At 39.4% G+C, this 24339-nt stretch overlaps 1 protein-coding gene across 32 annotated transcripts in view; it reads right to left on the bottom strand.

The window, feature by feature from the left end:
• LOC143668150 (putative deoxyribonuclease TATDN3) overlaps positions 1-24339 on the bottom strand; it is a 34398-nt gene that overhangs the window by 7839 nt on the left and 2220 nt on the right. For 2 of the 32 annotated variants that reach the window (XR_013168330.1, XR_013168331.1), the window contains exons 2-7: positions 22593-22625; positions 21875-21948; positions 21200-21284; positions 18676-18760; positions 14298-14407; positions 11815-11926 (exon numbers count right to left, since the gene is read on the bottom strand). Coding sequence is in view for 12 of the 32 variants with exons in the window: in XM_077142772.1 (XP_076998887.1) it covers positions 13999-14125; positions 14298-14407; positions 18676-18760; positions 21200-21284; positions 21875-21948; positions 22593-22625 (514 nt within the window). In the remaining 20 variants the exon portion in view is untranslated. The other 30 variants (XR_013168327.1, XR_013168324.1, XR_013168325.1 and 27 more) reach the window with 30 other exon arrangements.

The following is a 24339-nucleotide window of genomic DNA, read 5'->3' as shown; positions in this document are numbered from 1 at the left end:
TCAGCCCAGTACATGAGTCTCTTGAATTCCTCACTTCAGTGGGCTAAGCTAACTCGCCTGCTCCACCCAGTGCTGGTGGGAGACCCAGGCTTAATTCTAAGGGAAACAGTGAAATGTGACCTGCCTGGGTCCGGGATTGTCAGCTGGGCAGGAGGCCTGGAAGAGGGGAAACTTCAACACAGGAGGAAGTGGTGGGATGGAAAAGGTCCCTTAAGAAATCGAAAAGAAGTAGGTGGCAGACTGGGAGCTGAACGTGGCGGTTAGAGTGACCTGCCAAAAGAATGCAAACTAAAAGGTTTGTTGGTCCCAGGAGAGGAGCTGTGGACGTGCAGTTTCTTTGCAGCCTGTTCTGCCCCTCCCACCCCACGTCCTTACCTGTCAAAGGCACAAGGAACCAGGAGTACAGCCTGTTCACGCCCCCAGGCCAGGGCAGCACCGGACCTCAGACCCTTCAAAGACATCTCTGTGTTCTACAACTCATGCACACTTGCAGGAAAAGCAGCAAGCAATAAGACGTGTACAAAAAAAAGGAAAGTCCTCTTCCCTCTCCTGCGTTGGTCCACAGCCCCTTTCGAAGGCAGGCCCAGTAAACTAACTTCTAGCTCAGCTCAGGAAAGCCAGGTGTGTGGTTTACATGTCATTCTACCTGTGGGTGTGCACTGACATGCATTTCCTCATGACAGTCCCGAGTCTAACCCCAGGCATGTGAAATAACAAGCTTCGTACTTGATTTTCCACGCATGTGGGCATCAGAGACTGAGACAGCCCAGAGCAATGAGTGATCTGAAGCCACCTCGCTTCAGGGTGGGTTGCACTGTTTAGTTTTATACATTTGTGCTTGCTGCGGTATTCTCTTTCTGGATACGCCTGGTTTGGACTGGAATTAAAAATGAGTTTGGATTAACTGAGCCCAAACCAGTGAGCAGAGGTGAGCAGGTGACCTAAACCCAGAGGGCTCAGTGGGCATGCGGGTGTGGTGTGGGGACTTTGCAGCATGAAAATGATTTCAAAGGCAAAAGGACAAGCTCTCACCCTCTATCTCCCCTCCCTCCATCTCTACTTCCCACTAAAAATTCCTTCCTTTGGGTTAGCAAGAACCAGTTTCAGTTCAGTTCTGGCACGTGCTGTACAACCCCGAGGAAGACATGGGTGCTGGGCATTCTCCATTTGCTCCTCCGGCTCCTGCCTCCCTTCTCCTCGGCCTTGCTCCGTGCCCCGGGAGGCTGCAATGCTACTCCGCGAGCTCCTTCACCCTCTGGCTTCCAGCTGGTCCAGCCAGCAGCCGGAGCCCTGACCCCCTTGCAGCTGGGCGGGGGGTTGGCAGCAGGTGCTCCTCCACTGAAGGCCGCTGCTCCTCTCGGCAGCCTCTCCTCCTGCTGCCAGCGCGTGTCACAGCCCAGCAGGCGGCCCTCGCCTCGCCCCTTGGCCCCAGCACAGCCACAGCAGCCTGCCTCCTTGTTGGTTCCCTCCATCTGCCCACACCTCTAAATGGTCTTTTCACCACACCCCCTTCAGTGCCTGCTTTGCCTGGGTCTCCCCTTCCTGCCGGGACGGACCACAACAAGACTTCACGTTCTGAGCTTCCATTTAGGTGTCTTGACGTTGGGGATGTAACAGCATCTCCCCTCCTGCCTCTCGAAGGAGTGAGAATTAAATGCGGGACGTGATGTTGGGTGCATCTTACAGGAAGCTCTTCTCTTGGGGACAGGATGGGCCCTGGGTCAACTCCGGAGTGAGCCGGCCTGAGTGAGGCTGGAGAGCCATGCAGCCGAGGAGAGCAGGAGGGGCCGGCAAGAGCCCCGTTGATGATGGCGCCCCTTACCGTGTTTCCCAGGCTGCCGGTTCCTAAGCACGCTGTCCTGGGCCTCTGCTCAGCTGAGCCGCCAGGAGTGCTGCTCTGGGATGCGGGCAGGCAGGTCCTGGCTGTGCTCCCGCCAGGCCGGGAGGGCCTGGGGTGCCATTCTGTTGGGAGCCCCAGATTGCTGCCCTCTGAACTTGTTCCCAGGGCACGAGAGAGTAATGCACCCCTCTTCCCCCGACCAAAGATGTCTCCACCGTAATCCCCAGGCCTGTGAATAGGGTCCCTTACTCAGCAATAGGGACTTTGCAAAGGTGGTCAAGTTAAGGATTTGGAGATGAGATTGGCCTGGATTGTTCAGATGGGTGCAATGTAATCACAAGAGTCCTTCTAGGAGGGAGGCAGAGGGGCTGGAGAATGGTAGGTGATGTGACAATGGAAGCAGGGCTTGGCATGATGTGAGCCAGGGGCCGTGAGTTGAGGGACGCAGGCAGCCTCCAGAAGCTGAGGGTGGCGAGTGCACAGATGCACCCCTGGAACTCCCAGAAGGAACCAGCCCTGAGGACTCCTTGACTTTAGCCCAGCGAGACTGATTCTGGATTTCTGACCTCCATAATTGTAAGATACTGACTTGGGGTTGTTTTAAGCCACGAACTATGTGGTGTGTTATAGCAGCAAGAGGAAACTAATACCCAGGGCAAGGTAAAATCCCCTCAGAAATGGGGATTATTATAAATCCTGGCCTTTGCTCCAGCTATAACAACCCCTGTTCTAGGAACCATCACTCATTGAGGACCTGACTGTAACTTCCCCGTGCCTCAGTTTCCTCATTTTGGCCTAGAAGGCACTGGGTCTCAAATTCAAGGGTTGTCAGAGGCCAGAGTAATGTAGTAAACTGACCTAGTGAGTGGGAGGGTGTAAGGCATTGGGGAGGGATGGGGCCTGTGGCAAAGTGGAGAATAGGTGTTTTGTTTAAAGATGTTCAACTTAAAGTCACACCAACAGCAGCAAATCCAGGCAAACAGGACCTCTCTCCAGGCTGTCTGCAGCTTGCAGGCTGGGAGTTTGGGGCTCCTGATTTCCCTTCTGAATTCTGGCTGGCTCCAAAGGGATGTGATCCATGGGGTAGAGAATGGCACTGGGCGTGGATGAAGGTTTCTGGCCCGAGCTGCCACATGGAGTGGCCCTCCTCACCCCCACCACAGACTGCCATCACTTGATGGTTAGTTAGAACCTCTGGGTTTTCTAAAAGCTTCAAAGGAGAGTCTGATGCACAGCCAAGTGAAAACCACTGGACTTGGCGGCCAGTCAGCCCTGCCTACCTCCCTCAGCCTTGCCCACCTGCACAACACCCTCAGAGCAGACCCTGGGAACACTGTCCCATTAGTCCTGGGGCACAGCCCCTCTAGCCGCTGTGCAGAAATACCAAGAATAATCAAGCTTTACCCAATCCAAACCATGGGTGGAGGAGTGTGGGATTCAGAGAAAAAGGACTTGTGTTAGGGTCTCCAGAGAAACAGAACCAACAGGACATATATATATATATATATATGTTGCGTCCTATGAAACAGAGCTCTAAGGATATCAAGGAATGATGAGAAAGAGAGACTGAAAGAAAGAAAGAGACAAACAGATGGGATCAGGGGGTCTGAAGCTTAACTTTAACAAGCAACAGACAACTTTACTCTAAACCAGCTCCTGCTTATAGACTGCAGGGTAACAAAAGGCATGCCTGCATTTCCTGAGGAAACAAAGTACTTAACTTTCTTCATACTTAATGTAACCATTTGGGGGTAAAGGAACATTCTGTTCCTCCCAGACTGTTCCAAACAAAGCAAGTAACTATCTCCTCGGTGTCTTGCCCACCCAGAGACTCCAGCTCCTCCCAACAAACTCTGCAGGTCTTGTTTTAACCCTTTGGCTCCTACATATATATATATATATATAGTCAGGCGACCATGGGCATTGGTCAGTCCAAATTGCACAGGGCAGGCCACGAGTTGGAAACCCCAATGAAGATGAAGTTGGATTCTCCAGGGGAAGCTGGCCAGCTGCAGTAGAGGCTGGAGTTCTTTCTGACTTCTGAGATCTTTGGTTCTGGCTTTAAGTTCTCCAACTACTTGGATAAGGAGACTCCTCTCATTGCTGAGGGCAATCTCCTTTGTTGATTGTAGATACAATTCAGCTGTAGATGCAATTAACTGACTATAGATGCTAATTCATCTACGAAATGCCAAACAACTGGTTGCCATAACCTAGTCTGCTTGACAAGTGAAATGATCACAGACACTGTACCAGAAAATAAAGAGAACACACATGTCGTGGTGAAGATCATGCCCTTTGGGATCAGAATTGGGTTTGAATTTTCACGTCCCCACTTACCAGCTGTGTGACCTTGTCAACATACTTAACCTCGCTGAGATTTAGTTTCCTCATTTTAAAAATGGGGCCAATAGTACTTTCCTCACCTTGTTGCTGGGGGAACTAAATCAGATAATGCACGCAAAGGAAGGTTCCTGGTCCACAATGAGGGCTCTGTAAATGCCAAATAGAGCAGTTAAAGCTCAGACCTTGGAAACAGAAGATTTGGATTAAACTTCTATTTAGCGGTTGTGTGGCCTTGGACATGTGTCATGGATTGAAAATTCTAAACCCCAATACCTATGATTGTGACCTTATTTGGAAATAGGATGTTTGCAGATGTAATCAAATTAACAGGAGATCCTACTGAATTAGGGTAGGCCCCAATCCAAACAGAGATGGGCAGGGAGACAGGAGAATGCCATGTGAAAAGACACACAAAAGTGCAAACTCCATAGACAGAGGAGAAAGAGGTTGAAATGCTACCTCCATAAGCCAGTAATGCCAAGGATGATGAGCAACCACCAGAAGCTACGAAGACAAGGAAGGATCCTTTCCTAGAGACTTCAGAGGAACATGGCCCTCCTGACACCTTGATTTCAGAATTTTAGTCTCTAGAACTATGAGATGATAAATGTCTGTTGTTTTAAACCCATAAGTTTGTGGTAAGTTGCTATAACAGTCCTGAGAAATGAACACAGCAAGTTACTTCACATTTCCGTGCACAGTTTTCTTCTGTGCAAAATGGGTTCAGTCTTGCTGCCTGCTCCAGAGGGCTGCTGGGAGGCGGAAGTGGGGCAGTGCATGCAAAGGACCCGGCAGTGCCCACCTGGGCAAGGGCGCCATGCACTTTCCTTATTTATTAGATCCTCCCTGACGTGGTGAGCATGTGTCCTCTAGCGGGTGGGACCCTGGAGTCTGTTTCTGGGAATGCAGCATGGAAAAGCCAGAGCCTCCTTCCTGGTTTGCAGGAGAGGCTGGTCATATTCTCCCCACACCTGTCTGCCCAGTTCCTTTCACCAAGTTCCCCAAACTGGCTCTACCACTCTTCTTTTTTATTTATTTTTTTATTGAAGTAAAATTCCCGTAACACGTAATTACCCATTTTAAGGTCTACCACCCAGTGGCCTTTAGGACAGCCGCAATGCTGCGCACCCCTCAGCTCTGTCTAGCTCTTCAGTTTATCCTGGAATCAAACCCCTGGTCCTATTCTGTCCCCAGCCCGTGGGGACAGCGACGCGGGGCTCCCTTTTGCTGGGAGGCGCCTGCACCTGCCCTTCAGCCGGGAAGCAGCTCTGGGCATGGAGGAGAGGACAGGGGCGCTGCCCGGGCCCGCGAGTGGCGTGTGCGCGTGCCCGTGGTCGGGGTGAGTCACCTCCCACAGCGTGGGGTCACCCCCACACCACAGAGGCCCTGTGTGCCGCTTTTGTGCGAGGGGTTTCTTCCCACTCAGTGACTCAGACGCTCCGGTCACGCGGCCACGTGATTCCCGGACCTCCGGCCACCCCTGGGAGGAAGGGTGAGGATGGCTGCGCTGGCCAGGAAGGGGGGCGCCGAGAGGACCGGAAACCGGGATCATCGGCCGGGAGACAGCCTCGGGGGCTCTGGTTTGGTGATAACAGAGACACCCACCCCCACCCCCAACCCAGCGAGGGCCGCTGCTGGTGGGCCTGGGGTCCCACCGTGGCCGCCCCATTCCACCCCCACCCTCCTCCGCCTCCCAGGAGCCCTCTGGAGCAGGCAGCAAGACTGAACCCATTTTGCACAGAAGAAAACTGTGCACGGAAATGTAGATTGAAATGCTACTGACCAATGAAAGGGAGGGGTAAGGGGTATGGTATGCATGAATTTTTTTGTTTTCTTTTTATTGCTTTTTCTGAATTGATGCAAATCTTCTAAGAAATCATCATGATGACGAATATACAACTATGTAACGCTACTGTGAGTTACTGATTATATATGTAGAATGGAATGATCATATGGTAAGAATGTCTGTGTTTGTATGTTGTTATGTTTAATAAATAAAAAAATTTATAAAATCTGTTCTACAATTGTTGGAGTGTGCTTTGAAATGTATTGCTTTTTTGTATATTTGTTATTTTTCACAATAAAAAAAGGATTTTAAAAAAATAGCTCTACAAGATAAGTACTATTATTATTAGCATCCCTTTTCTGTAGATAAGAAGGGATCCTAAACAGCTAGTAAGTAGACTGGCTGAGGTTTAAACCTGAGTAACCTGACTTCAGAGTTTTTGCTCTGAACCACTGTATTATAGTGGTAACCTGTGAGTGTTGGATAGTTTCATTTCCTTGTTTATGATTTCCTATGTTTTCTCATTTTCTAGAACAAACATATTTTACTTGTTAAATAAAAAAGCATACTTGGCTAAAAGATTCATTTATTCAATAAATATAAGGCACTATGCCAGAAACTCCCAATTTTTGTCAAATGAGCTAAAAAATAAATATGACAACACAAAATTCAATCCTACTTAGGGAGAAAAATGCTAGGTCATTTTCCTTTCATTTTACACTAATCAGGAAGGCAATTCTGTACCATTCTGTCCTACACACAAACAAATAATTTATTGGACATGTGATCCTTTACTTTCTCATTCCTCTGACCTTCACAATCATTCTGAATAATGACAATATGTAATTAATTCGGCATTAATTTGCAAAACTCACACTGCAATCATAAACGATCACAGTTTAAAAATCATGTCCTACTACTCCAAAACCTCTTCATCTCAAGTATCTGTCATCTGAATACAGCAGGGATGGAGACACAGATCCAATAGGCAGTAAGGCACTTATTAAGTAGTCATTAGGAGGTCACTATAACAGACAGTGAATAAATAAGTAAAGCAGATTCTGTGGCTTCCTTTTAGAAAATTTGAATTTAGAATAATATCAATATGAAAGAGTATAAAGTTAGCAATGAGCCTTTGTGTTCTACAATAACAAAATGAGACACTACAGCAAAGATCACATAAATCGATGACTATATAAGTAGCTATACTGAAAGTAGTTGAATCTCATTATAACATAGCTAAAGAAAAGAAAAATGAATATTTTTTTAATGCCTATCATATATCAGATACTGCTAGGCACTTTCACATATCTTACATCATTTAATCCTCACTGTAATTCTCTAAAGTATTTATTATTTTGCCTACATTTTATAAATGAAGAAACAGTTTCAGAGAGAATAAGTAACTTGACTAGAATAAGTGGAAATGGAGATAGGGTTTGAACCCAGGCCTATGTGATTCCAGACATTGCGGTTTTTATTATATTGCTCGGGCTTTCATTATTACACAAATTAGGACATGTCCCATATCAAATTATATTCTCTGGAGCTTAATAGCTATATTTAGAAAAACACAGAAATAAAATTATTATAACTCCTTAATATAGCATTATAATAGGATTCCATTGTATTGCTATTATAATGGGAAACACAGCTAAATTAGCAATAGTTCAAATGAAATATGCATTCTAAATTTATGATGTAGAAATTGGAAATTCATTTACCTGCTTTTCTGGTTCTAGTACAGGTGAGTCTGTTTCTAAGCATATGGAAGTTAAAGGCAACTGTTTCACCAGTTTCTGCCTCTTGGAGGAAAAAAAGAGAGAGCTAGTATATTTAAACATGAGACATAAAAATAAAATTAGAAGAGTAAATACAAAGCAAGCTGAAGGACCGAAATAATATACAAACAAAATTGGAAAGGGAATCACGGAACCCAAAAGTTCTTTGAAAAGACCGTGGATAAAACTCTAGCCAGACTAATAAACACAAGAGAGAAGAAAGAAATCAGATAGAGTTCTGTATCTTTTTAAGAAATTTAATTCATAATTAAATACCTTAAATCAAAGAAAACTTTACGTTCAGCTGGCTTTACTGATTAATACTATCAAACATTTGAGAAAGAAATAATAAAATTCTACATAAACTCTTCTAGAAAAAAAAAAGAGGAGGGAACTCTCTTTATCTTACATTTTAAGGCCATCATGGCCCTGATACCAAAACTAAACAAAGATACTGTAAAAAAATTTTAAAGAAAACTACAGACCAATACTCATCATGAACATAGACATAAAAATCCTTAACAAATATTAGCAAATTGAATTCAGCAATATGTAAAAAGAGTACTATATCATGATGATGTAGAATTTATCCCAGTAATGCAGGATAGGCTCACCATATCAGTCAACGTAATTAACCTGATACCATCAAGTCATACAAAGAAAAACATTATGGTCATCTCAGTAGATGCAGGAAAAGTATTTGACAAAATCCAACATCTAACTATTTCAGATAAAAACTCTCAGCACACTAGATATAAAAGGAAATTCCTTAACCTAAGAAAAGTTATCCATGAAAACCTATAGCTGATATCACACTTTATGGTAAAAGAATGAATGCTTTCTTCCTAAGATCAGGAAAATAGCAAAGATGCTTGCTTTCACTATTTCTATTCAATATAGTACTGGTAACTGTACCCAGTTCAATAAGGCAAGAAAAAGAAATAAAGGGCATATATATTAGAAAGGCAAAAATAAAACTGTCTTTCTCAGAGATGACATGATCAACCATGTAAAAAACGCTAAAGAATCTATAAAACTCTACTAGAACTAACAATGAATGTAGCAAGGTCACTTGAAAAATCACATGTATTTCTATGTTACTAGCAATGAATAAATAGTAACAAGTTTAAAAGCCAGTACTATTAATAACATCAAAAATAGAAAGAACACAATGATAAATTTAACCAAAATATGTAATATTTGTAAGCTGAAAACCATAAAACAATGAGAGAAGTCAAAGAAGATATAAATAAATAGAGATATATACCATTTTCAAGGCAATTCTCACTAAATTGATCTATAGATTCAAGGCAATTTATTATAGAAAAAGTGCTCAAGTCATTCACGGAAGGATAATATTTTTAAAAAATGGTACTGAAGTGGATATCTATAGAGCAAAAAAATTAATCCTTCTTGTACCTTGCATTATATACAAAATAGATCACAGACCTAAAGGTAAAAACTAAATCTATGAGCTTCTAGAAAAACACACAAAAGAAAATCTTTGTGAACCTGGGTTAGGCAGATTTCATAGACATGATATCAAAAGCAGGAACAAGAAAAAATACTGATAGACTAACTTCATCAAAATTAAAAATCTCTTTGAAAGACCCAATTAAGAAAATTAAAGATTGGGAGAAAATATCTGCAAAACACACAGCAGATAAATAACTTATATCTAGAATATATAAAGAACACTGCCAAACAAACAAACAAAAAAGAATACTGCTAAACCAATAATAAGAAAATTACCCAATTAAAAAAAGGTGTAAAGATTTGAATGGAACTTCACCCAGGAAGAGGTATGGATGCTTGGATGGTAGGTAAGCATGTGAAAAGATGTTTAATATCATTAGTTAATGAGGAAAAAAAATGAAAGCCACAATGTGTGACAACCATACATATATTAAAATGGCTAAAATTTAAAAAACAACATAACACCAAGTGCTAGCAAGGGTGCAGAACTTTCACAAATTGCGGGTGGAAATTCAAAATGGTACAACTTCTTAAAAAAGGTAAACAAAAACTTGTCATATGATCTAGCAACACCATTCGTAGGTATTAATGCCTGAGAAATGAAAACAGATGTCCAAACAAAAACCAGCACTCTAATGTTTATGGCAGCTTATTCATAATATCCCCAAACTGCAAACAATCTGAATATCCATCACCTGGTAAACAGTTCAACAAGCTGTAGGACATCCACACAATGAATATTACTCAGCAATCAAAATAAATGGACTACTTACACATACAACAACATGAATGACTCCAAAAGCATTAAGCTAAGTAAAAGAAGTCAGACCCAAAAGCCTACATGTTACACGACTCCATTCATATGATGTTCTGGAAAAGGGACAGAAATCAGATCAGTGGTGTGAGGGCTGGGATGAAGGGAAAGGACTGAGTGGGAAAGCAGATGAGGTGACTTAGAGATAATGGAAACATGCTGTGATCTTGCATGCAGAGGTGGTTACATGACAGCATACATTTGTCAAAATTCATAAAATTTTATACCTAAAAAGGGTTTACCACTACAGATATCTTCCTCAATAAAGCTTTAAAACTACAATAAAAAACAAACTACAAAACAGATAAATGATTGCTAACGGAGATAAAAAATATATTGATTATAATTCAATTCTATACTCTTTTTACTCATATTAGTTTTTTAATTTTCTTAGACAATTTACTGTATTTCAGTAACATGCATCCCAATTTCAGAGATGATAAAACATTTCAAAATGGATGAAATATGATACATTCCCTAAAATGAATTTTTTGCTTTTTTACTCAGCTATAATTCACACACCAAAATATCCCCCGTTTAAAGTGTAGAATTCATTAGTTTTCAGTATATTCATAAGATTGCGAAGCCATCATCACTATCTAATTCCAGAACATTTTCATCACCCCAAAAGAAATCCTGTACCCCATTAGAAGTAATTCTGCATTTCCCCTCCTCCCAGTAAATATTAATTTATTTTCTCTCTTCATGGATTTACCTCTTTAGTACATCACATAGAAACGGAATCATTCAATATGTGGCCTTTCATGCCATATTTTTTACTTAGCATGTTTCCAAGGTTCATTCATGTTGTAGCATGAATCTGTACTTCATTCTTTTTTATGGCTGAAGAATTCCATTGTACGGTTATATCACATTTTGATGGACTTTGGGGTTATATCCACTTTTTGGCTATCATGAATAATGCTCCTATAAACTTGTTTTTACAAGTTTTTATGTGAACATATATTTTCAGTTCTCTTGGTTATATAGCTAGGAGTGGCACTGTTTGGTTATATGAAAAGTTTATGTTTAATTTTTTGAGGAACTGCCAAACTTTTTCAAAGTTGCTGCAACATTGAAATTCCCTTGAGAAATGAATGAAGGCTCCAATTTCTCCATGTCCTCATCAACTCTTGTTAGTATCTTTCTGGTTATAATCATCTTAGTATAAAGTGGTGACTGTTGTGGTTTTGATTTGCATTTCCCTAATAACTAATGATTTTGAGCATCATTTCATATGTTTATGGGTCATTTGTCTATCTTCTTTAGAGAAACAGCTATTCAAATCCTTTGCCTATTTTTAAATTGGGTTATTCATTTTTTTGTTGTTGAGTCATAAAGGTTCTTTATATTCTAGATACTACACCCTTACAAGATATACGCTTTACGAATATTTTCTCCTATTCTGTGGATTGATTTTTCACATTTTTGATGGTGCCCTTTGAAGTACAAATGCCTGTGATTTTAATGATGTTAATTTACCTATTTTTAATTGGGTTGCTTGTGCTTTTGGTGCCATATCTAAGAAACTATTGCTTAATCTCAAGTTATGAAGATTCATATCTATTTTCTTCTCAGAGTTTTATAGTTTTAGTTCCCACACTTAGGTTTTTTTTTATCTGTATTGACCTAGATTTTATATGTGGTGTGAGGGAGGGACCAAAGATTAATTTTTGTTATGCAACTAGATTAGTATAGCAAGTTTGCAATACAAGCGCTTACTTTAAAGTATATTTCACAGTTTCAGATAGGGTTCAATGAAATAACTTACCTATCCACTTCTTATGACAGAAGGAGGAATCGAGAAGTACCCAGCACTTACTCCTTCCATGGCTACAGATGGCCGACCGTCAAATGCATGCAACAGCACCTTGTCGGCACCTCTCAAAAATTAAAAATAAATAAAAGTTATAGAGTTCCATTTTTTATTTCCTTAACAAGAGTCTTTTCCACTAATTAAGCTGAATGATAATTCACAGGTTCAAGTAAACGTTGGTTGTTATAAAAACAAGGTTCTATGAGTTCTAAAACACAGATAAATGTACAATGTCCAAATAGTAGTATAAAAATATAGCGAATTCTTAATCTTCAAGAGTTTGGCAGGTCCTTAGAAAGTTAAGTATAGAATTACCATATGACTAACCTGGTAATACCAGTACTAGGTATGTGCACAAAAGAACTGAGAGCATGGACTTAAACAGATAGATTTGCACAATGATGTTCATGGTGGCATTACTCACACCTGACAGAAGATGGTAACAGGGTGGGCAATGGCGGCAGAACAGTGGCAGAGGTCTCTCCTGCCATGCAGGAGACCTGGGTTCGTTTACTGGTGCCTGGCCATGCAAAAAAAAAAAATACCAAGATAGTAACAACCCGGGTGTCCATTAACCGATGAATGGATAAACAAAATGTGGCATACACATACGTTGGAATATTATTCAGCATTAAAAAAGAATGGAATTCTGATTCAGGTGACAACATGGATGAACCCTGAAGATATCATGTTGAGTGAAATAAGCCAGACACAAAAGGATAAATATTCTATGATCTCACTAATATGAAATAATTAGAACAAACAAATTAATAGAACCAGCATTTAAAATACAGGTTACCAGGGACTGGACTGGGGGTGGGAATGGGGAGTCAATGCTAATACTGTATAGAATTTCTATCAAGGTTGATGATAAAGTTTTAGTACTGGATGATGGTGATGGTAGCACCACACACTATGAATGTAATTAACAGGACAATTATATATGCGAATGTGGTTCAATGGGGAAATTTTAGGTTGTATATATTTTACTAGGATAAAAATTAAAAGAAAAAACATAGGACTGTACAACAGAATGAACCCTATTGTAAATGATGGACTACAGTTAAGAGTACAATTATAAAACTGTTTTTTCATTAAAGATACTCAGTCTTGAGAATTAACTTGTTAAAAGAACACTGAAATACAAACTTTTCCTTTTTTTTGAATGGGCAGGCACCGGGAATCGAACCCGGGTCTCCAGGATGGCAGGTGAGAGAACACTGCCTGCTGAGCCACTGTTGCCTGCTCTGAAATAGAAACTTTTAAACAACTATCTAAACTTCCTGTACCATGAAACCTTTCTAGAAGTTTGTGAGCTGTCAAATTATTGTTTCTTACAACAGATTTTTAAGCAGCCAAACTGATTTTCCTAACAGGAATTCTAGTGGAAGAAGAAAGAGGAGAGCTAAATGACTCAAATTCAGTAGCCACAGCTGGAGTCACAAAACTACCTCTATTCCTGACAGGATGCCTGCTCAGAGTGCATAAAAATAACGTTCTCAGTGATCATGGAAGGGTTCAGTACTCATTGCTGAAAAGTTCAATGCTTTCTATTTGCAAGCAATTGCGCTTACTTCATTTGACAACTTTTTTTCCAAATGGTAGGTACACACACACACACACACACACACACACACACACACACGTATAGTGCTTGTTAAACTTTTCTCAGTGCTCTGTATGTACGTACACTGAGTGCCAACATAAAGTGTATCTTACTGTGGGTGATACCCTAAAAAGTTTGAAAAAATAATGATATAAGATATATTTTTATTTATAGATCATCTGGTAAAAACAACAGTGCATTTAATGTTTGATGGCCACACTCAATATAATATTTTCTGAAGCAGCCGTCAGAAAACATGCAAAAGAATGGCTCAAAGTAATTGCTGCCACTCTTGCCCTATTTCTAACTTTCCCTCTTTAAATCAGCTGGCTAAGCTAATTAAAATATCAGAGGTGATAACTTTTAAATTAAGGAACATAAATTGTTTGACCCAACTTTTCATTCGTTTTGTTCCAGTCCAATAAATATCATAATCACACAGAAAATCTTGTATACAAGATTTTGCTGGCTAGTAAATTTACCTCCGTTGATTGCCACATTCATTCTTGTTCTAGTCCCTTCCCTTTAAGAAATCAAATTAAAGCACTGCCTGCTCTATCAAACTGTGGACTAGAACTATCATACTTAAACATAAGGCATATTTCTTTCAATAACCTGAATACCTTGCTCACAAAGGAGGCTGAGCGTGAGTGAACATTTCTATTTAAAAACAAAACAAAAAAATTCTTTTAGTAGTTAAATCTGAAAGTAATATTTTTGTTCTATGAAAGTAATTCAGAGAAAAAAATGGATAGCTACATTGTAGAAGGTTCTCTTTGATCATTCTTTAATTTGTTCTACAGCTATTAACATAGAAATGTAATTAACCTACAAAGGCAAATTTAGTCTTTTGGCTAATTGGACCCGTCTGATTAGCACTTTTCTTTGCTCTTCCTTCTGTTCATCAGTGCTGGCAAATCTGGGGGAGAAATCTAGCCCAACCTATAACAGAGAAATAAAAACGAATTACATGATATAGTTTAATGAACCCCAAAAGAGATGCTACAGATTAGTGCTACACAACAGAAATTTAATGTGAGCCACATAAAGAACATATCATTTTCTAGTAGCCATGTGAAAAATATTTACAAGAAATAGGTAAAATTAATTTCAATATTATATCTTATTTAATGTAACATATACAAAATACTATTTCAACATGTAGTCAATATATAAAATTATTGCGTTATTTTACTTTTTTTTTTTGGTACTAAGCCTTTGAAATTCGCTCTGTTTTATATACTTACAATACATTTCAATTCGGACCAGTAACATTTCAAGTGTTCAACAGCACTTCTGGCATGCAGTACCTAATCTGTAGTCTGAGTTTATTCATTATTCTTATCTTTAATGACAAATGGAATTTATTATAAAGTTATAAAAATACTCACAATTGTAAATTATTTAAAGCAAGTGTTTAGTTACAAATTCTAGCCTATTTAAATTATTTAAGAGTTGTATACACTATTTTAATTAACCAGAGATGACCCAGGTTTAACAGAAAGAAAGAAAAAAGAAGCATAGTATAAGTATATGGAAATGCAATTAATTTACTCCTATTAAGAAAAGCTTATGGTGTGACTTTCTACTGTTTCATCCTCAAGCTCTTTTGTTTACTGAGGAAGTATCAATAAATTATTATTCATCCAAACAAGGAGAAATAGAATTATTCATGCCAATTACGATCACCAATACTGAACTAAGGATTATTTTCATATGTCATACAGACATCCTGACTGGAAGTCATTTGATCAGCTAATGGGTATTTATTTACCTCTTAAATTGCCAACAACTGATCCTTATAATGCTCAATAATGGGCAAAGCGATATCCAAATCCTGGAAGACAAAAAAAGGTAAATTTCTTAAAATGGGAGAAGGGAACCGATACTTCATCAGTACCTATTATTTGCCAGGCCTAGGCTATGCCGGGTGCTCTAGATGTGTGTGGTCCCATTAATCATTTGAGGAACTAGGAATAGTAATCTTTCTATAACAGAGAGCATTTATCTGGAAATTTGAGGAAAGACATATCCTAAGATATGCCTATTCGGGCTACAAGAATATGACTTTTTAAGGAACACTTGCATAGATACCTCTGCTCTTTAGGAGGCCTTTCCTGACATTTAGGAGGATTTCCTGAAATAACTGAACCAAAAAGAGAGAAGAGCCACCAAGCAGTGACCTCTGCAGGTGAGTGTTGGAGAGCGCACTGCTAGGTTCTTCTCCTAGGGTACTAAAGGTTCGTGAGCTCATAACAGTGATGATGCATTGTTTCATTGATTTCTTTTGCCTTCATACTCCTGCTTGGCCTATTTTTGACATAAAAATTCAACAACATAAACAACGAAGATATATGATTGTTTGTTTACAATTGAAGTAATGGGTATCGTTAATTTCTATATTTCCAATTCTGCTTAAGAGAATTCATCCTGCGAAGGCTCCCTTGAAAGGCAGGGGAAAGAAAAATAGATGGAAAATTGCTTCCAGTTCTAGGTACGATTTAAACATGAGTAAAAAAGAGAAAAATTGATAAACTGGACTTCATCAAAATTAAAAACCTCTGTGTTTCCCAGGACATTCTCAAGCAAGTGAACAGATTAACCACAGAATGGGAGATCATATTTGGAAACTATATATCTGATAAGGGTTTAATATATGGAATATAGAAAGAAGTCCTGCAATCTGACAATAAAAAGACATACAACTGAATTGTAAAATGGGAAAAACACTTAGATATTTCTCCAAGGGAAATACTATTTCATGGCCAATAAACACATGAAAACATGTGCAACATTATTCACCATTAGGGAAATGCAAATCAAGTCCACAATGAGATACTACCTCACATCCAACAGAATGGCTACTATTCAAAGAAAGGACGATAAATGTTGGCGAGGGTGGAGAGAAATAGGAACCCTCATACGCTGCTGGAAGGAATGTAACATGGTAAAGCTGCTATGGAAAACATTTTAGCAATTTCTCAAAAAGTTAAACTTAAAATTACCATATGACCCAAGTAATCCCACTTCTAGCAGATACCCAAAAGAACTGAAAGCAGGGACTTGAACATATATTTACAAACCAATGTTCATAGCAGTATTATTCAAAGTAGCCAAAAAATGAAAGCAACTCAAGTGTCCATTAACAGCCGGATAAACTAAATGTGGCAAATACATACAATGGAGTATTCTTCAGCCATAAAAAGGAATGAGGTTTTGATACATGCAACAACATGGATGAATCTTGACAACATGTTGAATGAAATAATTCAGACACAAAAGGACAAATATTGTATGATTTCACTTTTATGAAATAACTATAATATACAAATTTATAAAGACAGAAAGTAGACTGCAAGTTAGCAGGGGTTGGGGTGGGGGAGGAACGGATAATCAGTGCTTAGTGGGTACAGAGTTTCTGTTTGCAATGATGGAAAAGTTTTGGTAATGGATGGTGCTGATGGTAGCACAACACTGTGAATTAATTAATGCCATTATATTGTATGCTTGAAGGTGATTAGATGGGAAATGTTATATATATTACTAGCACTTTTAATAAAGAATGTCTTAAACTACTTTGAGGATTTTGGTTTCATGATATGTAGATTATAAGGTACTTCTACTGATAACCAGAACATAAGAGACTTAAGAAAAAGGAGACAAAGCAGATGGCAGAGAAAAAGGAGGAGATTTTATAACTGTGTCTTAAGAGAGAGAAAAGAAGAAGAGGGAGAGTAAATAAAGGCCTCAGTAATGCATTCCACCAGACTCTATTAAGAGGAATTAACATTGTCATGAGGAGCTAAGAGTTCATAACCCTGGATAACAGAGAAGCTGTCTGTCAAGCTGAGTAGGTTAAACAGGCCCGGGAATAGCTTTTTCCACATCAATTACCCAAACTATTCTGGGTCTCTGGGACCTCAGAGGGACTAGAGAAGTGGGAGGCTGCACTCAGATGTTTGACATTTAGAAAGTCCATTAAAGAAACTGCCCAATCGCATGAAAACCAGACATAGGAAAAAAACATGCCTCTTAAAGTACTTATTATCCATGAAAAGACCAAAAACAAATTTACATACAGACTGTTCAAACTACTAATGAAATAGATCTGAGAGTTTCTGGCAATCGAAGGATGGTAAATAGAAATGACAGAATGTCTTTCCTATCAATAATTTAATATGTGTAAATGTATTTCATTTGTGTATCTGATCATTTTATTTTAGAATATGTAAAAATATAAGGACATTCATAGGTTTATTTCTGACCTTAACTATCAGATTAGTTTAATCTGATAGAAATTAAGTAATTTTAATTAAAATAGGCACAGCTACCTGGGATTTGATAATGTAGGAACAGGGATTCATTATAAAAAATGACTGTTTCCATACCTTAATTTATTTATAGATAATGAAGAGCCATCGCTTTTTCAAAATGGGGTATCAACCTTTGAAAAATGTAATAAAGCACTGAAGTCACTATGCATACTCCTATGCTAAGTCAGGATAAAAGTCTGAAATAGAAGACATACTGACTATATTGATCAACGAAACCTTACAGGCAACCTTTATTTGTAAAGGAAGGTGTAAAATCAATGCAGTTTAATAGATTGAGAGCGTAGATGCCACAATAGTTCTATGTTCAAAGATACTATTTAGTTGAACTCATCTGTTCCCTTACGGTGCTGTACCTAGGAATGTGACTGTCTCTTTATCTAGCTGGTGTATTGCTTTTTTGGGGGGGGGGTCAAAACGATATGCGATATGATAAAAATGTGAAAAGTCATCCATAATGACATCATATCATCATAGTTATTGTCATTTTTATATTTTTCTCTTTAGTCTTTTCCTTATAGAATTTTTTACACAGTTATCATTCACAGGAAATAAACGGTTTGATACTCTACCGGTTTTCTCCCAATATTATACTGTAAATATTTTCCATGTTGCTACATAAATCTTCTAATCCTCATTTTCAATGACTATATTTAATACCCTAAAACTTAACTAATGATTCTTTTATTTCTTAACCACTATTTATGCTGTTTCTACTTTTCCTCTATTACAAATAATGCTGCAATAAACATCTTTATGAATGAAGATGGTGTTTTCTTCTTTCAGATTATTTCCTTAGGAAAAACTAGAAAAAGGACAATTCCTGAGTCAAAAGGCATTACCATTTGATATGATTCTTGTTACATATATGACTGTTACCTCGAATGTGACACTTCTTTGATCTTCTGGTGAGAGCCCTTGAACTGGGTGAACACCTAAGCATGGCAAGACAAAGCCACTGTACCTACAAATGGGGCACAAATTAGAGAGCAAGAATAGTAGGTTAGTAGACCACAATGTCATTCTGAAGAACAAGGAGAAAATAATTTCTTTTCAGAACTGTGTTAATGTGCTTTATCTTTCCCATCCTCTTTAAAAACCGATGCTCTTTAGGCCTCATCCTAATCCAGATGACAGGATGAGAAGCTTCAGGGGTCTGTTCCCTTACAGAAAACCTGAACAACCAGAAAGAAGTGACAGAAACATCTTTCTCAATGTTCCGGAAAACAATGAAAAGCTTGAAGAAGCAGGGCAAGTGCTGAATTCAGTAAAAGCTTTCTTAAAAAGCAGTAGAATCTCATGGAGCCCTGGGTGGCCCATTCCTCATCCCTCACCAGTCTGGCATGGAGCTGGCCCACACTTGAGTCCCTGGTCTCGGTTCTGGAGGAAGCAGAGTATCCCTTACACACATACTGGGAGTGTGTGTATGTCTGACACAATCTGACTAGTGGCAGACCAAGGAACTAAACTAGGATACTCATTGCAGGTTCACTCTCCCAGAACTTGACCTGCTGGGAGAAGCAGTTCACAGAGCTCTCCTAGAAAATGCTGTGATAAAGCAGACAAGCAGTGTCTTCCTAGGGCAAAAGATCGCTGGCTGCAGGACACAAAGTACAGTGTCAGGGCCATGAGGACACATTTCTCAGGGAAGAAGGGATATTTGTATCCGTGTAAAGGGGAAATTCCTAGGGCCACATGTATATGTCCAAGGCAAGGCTCATATGTACAATGGACCAGAGAGGATCCCACGCTCTGACCTGGAGCTATTCTCTGTGGATAATGGACCAGAGAGGGTTCTATGCTCTGGTCTGGAGTATTTTCTAAACTCATTGTATGGACAAGTCCTGAAGGATGGGACTCATATAGGTCCATCTACAAAAACTGGGAAAATTGTGGGGTTTTTTTCCCCCCTCTTTTTTTTTTTTGGTTAGCTCTTGGTATTCAAGAAAGCTATGCCATAACACTAGCTGGAACAGACATATTAGAATCCAAATTTAGAGAAAACACATTAAATATCAAAAATGTCCAAGTTCAAAAAAAGATCACAAAATATACAAATAAGCAGGAAGTGAAAGCCTAGGCAAAGGAGAAGACTAAAACATTAGAAATCACTGATTACAAGAACCAGATGTGGGATAGTCCACAGGCTTTTTTTAAAATGTCTGAAATATGCTCAAAGACCTAAAGAAAAATATAGACAGAAAACTAAAAGAAATCAGGAAAATGATAGATTTTGTGCTTGAACACAAAGAGAACATCAATATAGAGACGAAAATTAAGAAAACGAACCAAACAGAGCTGAAGACCACAAAGTAACAGAAATTAAAAATTCCTAGGGGGGTCAACAGTAGATTGGAATTGGCAGAAGAAAGAATCAGTGAGTTTGAAAGATAAGACAATTAAAATTATCCAGTCTGAAGAACAGAAAGAAGAAACATGGACAGAGCCTGAGGAACCGGTGGGACATCATCAAGTGCACCAATATATGCACTGAGGGAGTTCCAGAAGGAGAAGAAAGAGAGAAAGGGGCAGAGAGAATATTCTAAGAAATACTGGCTGAAACTTCCCAAATTTAACAAAAAAACATGAACATACACCCAAGATGTTCAATGAACTTCAAACAGGATGAACCCAAATAGATCCACACTAAGACATTTTAACCAAACTATTGATTACTAAAAACCAAGAATTCTGAAAACTGATAGAGAAACAACATGCCACTTATAAGGGAGCCTCAATACAATTCAGTGCCCATTTCTCATTGGAAAATATGGTGGCAAGAAGGCAATGGAATGACATATTTAAAGTGTCAGTAGCAAAATATTGCCACCCAAGAATTGTATATACAGCAAAATAATCTTTCAAAAATGAGGGAGAGAGTAAGACATTCTAAGATAAATAAATGCTGAGGGCGTTTATCACCACCAGATAGACCCTATAAAACATGCTTAAAGATTTGACAGGTTGAAAGGAAAGTACGACAGATAGCAGATTGAAGCCACACGAAATAAAAAGGATCTCTGGTAAGGGCAATAATGGGGTAAATCTAAATGCCAGTACTATTGTATTTTTGTTTGTATAGTGTAATGCCACTTTTTACTTACTATGGGATCTTAAAGGCAAATGCATATAATGTAAAAAGAAATTAGTGGTTTTGGACTTCTAACGTATAGACATGTAATCGTGACAAGTACTACATAAAGGTGGGGAGATGGAAGGGTATAGAAATAAAGTTTGTATACACTATTGAAATTAAGTTGGTATCAACACAAATGTCATTGTTTTAGATTTAGGATGTTAAATTTAAGACCCTTGCAACTACAAATAAAATATCGGAAAACCTGTAAGCTCACAGAGACAGAAAGTAGAGTACATATTGCCAAGGGCTGGTGGCAAGGGGTACCATGACACTGAGATTGTGATTAATCCCACTGCATGGTATGCTTGAGAGTGGTTCAAATAGGAAAGTTTATGTGGCATAGATGTTTCTACAATAAAAAAAAGAAAAAGATTACTTAAAGCGATAGTGACAATTAAACACAATATATAATCCTCAATGGGATCTAACAGTGAAAAGGCTCAAAAAGACATTATTAGAACATATGGAAAACTGGAATTTAGACAGTAAGCTTCATATCAATGTTAAAGTGCTTGAATTGGATAACCTCACTTAAGGTAGCTATGCAAGTGAATATCTTTGTTCTTAGGGGATACACACGGCAGTAATAAATGTTCAAGGAGAATGAGGCATAAAGCCTACACTCAAGTGTTCAGAAAACGGGCTGATAAATAGCTAGCTAGTGGACATATAGATAGATGCACTCATAGAGAGATGGACGGATAGAATAACGTGGCAAATGTGGTAAAAGGTTAAAGTTGGTGGATCTGGGTATCTGGGGTGGTGTATGTTGGAGTTCTCTGTATGGAGAACTTCTTAACTGTCCTGTATGTTTGAAAGTATTTTGAAATAAAAAGTAAAAACGAAAAAAAAAAACCCAGATGATCTTTAATAATATAAATCTGACCTTAGAACCACCTCCTTATTAGCACACTTGAAAATCTGAATTAGACGTAGCACCTTTCTGAGAGTTGCATAATCTTTTCAAATTCTCCCGAATGTTCAGCAACTGCCACAAGAGCCATAACATTGGCCTAAAACAGAAACAGAAGAGTTAGAGTCTCAAACAACACACACATCCAATACAATTAAAGGAAAGTTGAAATTCCTCTGTTAATTTTAGTTATCCTTGCTCATCCTTGCTCCCGCAATATAATACTGGCTACCACTGAGTACTTGGCACTTAGTATATCTCAGGCACTGTGCTCAGTGAATATAAATATTACCTCATTTAATCTGTACAACAACTCTATGAAGTAGGCATTGTTATAACCCACTTTACAAATAAGGAGACAGCGTTTTGGATTCGATAAATAACTTGCCCATGGTCCTTAGGCCTGCGTAAATCCAAAGCCCGTGTTCCAAATGAAGATGTCACAGGGAAAGTCAGCGTTCTGGCAACTGACTTTCTGGTTCTATCACTTTCTGGGGAAACCACAGAATGCTAGTTACAATGAATTTCATAAACACTTCCAAGATGTATATATATTTTTCTTACAAATAAAAATGTTACATAAAATTTGCAATTTATCCAAGATCTCCAGAATATTGTGGCTTTAAGAACTGACAGAGTGAGCATTATGTTCCATATTGCTGGGAAACACAGTGGCTGGGAGCACATGTTTTCTGTACAGACTATCTTGTCTCCATTTCTTTACTAGTGGTAGATATGACTTACCTTCTTGGCTTTCTCCAACACATCATCCAGATCCTAAAATAAGCGTAAGTAATCAAGTTATTTTAGCTGAATAAGTAACTGCTCTTTGGCTTTTTATCAATGCAGCTGACGCATCATAAAGATTGACAATATTAGCAAAGAACAGTCAAGGTCCCAAAGTGGAAAGCTTACACTGACCCACCTCCTATTTGCTCTGTATTTCAGTAAAATTAGGCTTCTGCTCTCATTCCACTAAAACAGAACCTGCTGTTGTTAAATAGAAAGGACCGTCTCTGTTCTCCTCTTACTCCACCTCTCACCAGTGTTTGGAATCCCTTACTTGCCCACTTTTTCCTTCTTGAAATATTTTCCACCCTTGGCTTCTGCAACACTACTCTGCTTCTGCAAACACCACTCTCTCGCCAGCAGCTCCTTTTTAGTTTCCTTCACAGGCTCTCCCTATTCCCTCTGCTCCTCTCTCTCTCTACTCACCTTAAGTGATCTCAGCCATTCCCATGGGTTTAAATATTATCATTTTGCTCACGGCATCTTTTTTTTTTTTTTAACTTCCAGCCTGTAATTCTTTCCTAAACTCAGGATTCACATTTTAAAATGACCTTATGACATCTCCACTTGGGTGCGTTATCAGGCTTCCCAATATGTTCTAAACATCCTCCTTATTTTCTCCCCACAAACCTATTTCTTCTGCCTGCATCCTCTCAGCCTCAGTTCTCCCTTATCTCAATAATTAATAGCACCACTGTCTTCTCTGCAGCACAACCAACAGAGTCTGAGCTATTCTTGATTCCTCCCTCACCCTTGCAGAAACTATGAATTCTGTCTCTAAAATAAATCTTGAATCCCTCTGCTTCTCTCAAACTCCTGTCACCATCATACCAACCACCACAATCTGCCTATATTCTGCAAACGCCTCCTAATGGGTCTTCTAGCTTCAGCACTTGCTCTGCTCTATCCATTTGCCACTCAGCAGAAAAAAACGGTCTCAAACAGAAATTAGATCGTGCCACTCTTTTTTAAAGCAACCCTTTAATAACAGATGCGTTCGGTGCTCCTTCTTAAACCATCACATATACCCTGGCAAACCTCTCCAGTCTCGTTTCATGCCTCTCTCTTTCCCTTTCTGCTTCAGGCTCCAGCCTTTTGGCAGCTCCAATAGTGCCAAATTCTGTCCTGTCTGAGATCCTGCAACCTGCCTGGATCACACTACCATACATACCATCATACTACCAACCCCTTACCTGGCTGGCTCCTTGACCTCAACTTGAGCGTCAACTCCCTCCTGATTTCCCCCGTAAAACACCGAGCCCTTCCTCCTCAATTATCAGCCTCTAGTTTCCAACGTAACAGGTAAAGCACTTCGTAATTGTGATGCTCTGTGTATTATGCTTTTTCTGTTGGCTCCTCTCTCCCATTAGAACTGGCGGAGGCACTGCGGTGTGTGAGCAGCAAGCCGGGGTCTCGAGGATGGCTTCCGAGGGAAAGTGGGATAAACAGCCAGGCCACGGAGAAGTAAGGGGAGGGAGGACACCAGGAGCGGAGAATAGCAATCAAAAGTCCTATGGGGTTAGAGAATTTACCGCTCTACAGGAACAGAAAAAAAAAAACGGTATGCAAAGGTTAAACAGGGAATCACCCGCAGATGCATAGGGCCCGGGGAAGACTTGGGTCTTTGTCCTAAGGGAGGAGGAGAGCACAGCTCAGCAGAGGGGAACGGACAGGGCCTCCCCGCTCCCCCGAGCTATGCCCT

This window comes from Tamandua tetradactyla, chromosome 24 (genome assembly GCF_023851605.1).
Source record: "Tamandua tetradactyla isolate mTamTet1 chromosome 24, mTamTet1.pri, whole genome shotgun sequence".
NCBI lineage: Eukaryota > Metazoa > Chordata > Mammalia > Pilosa > Myrmecophagidae > Tamandua > Tamandua tetradactyla.
The sequence above is the reverse complement of the archived record's forward strand: the minus strand, read 5'-3'. Positions and strand labels throughout refer to the sequence as shown.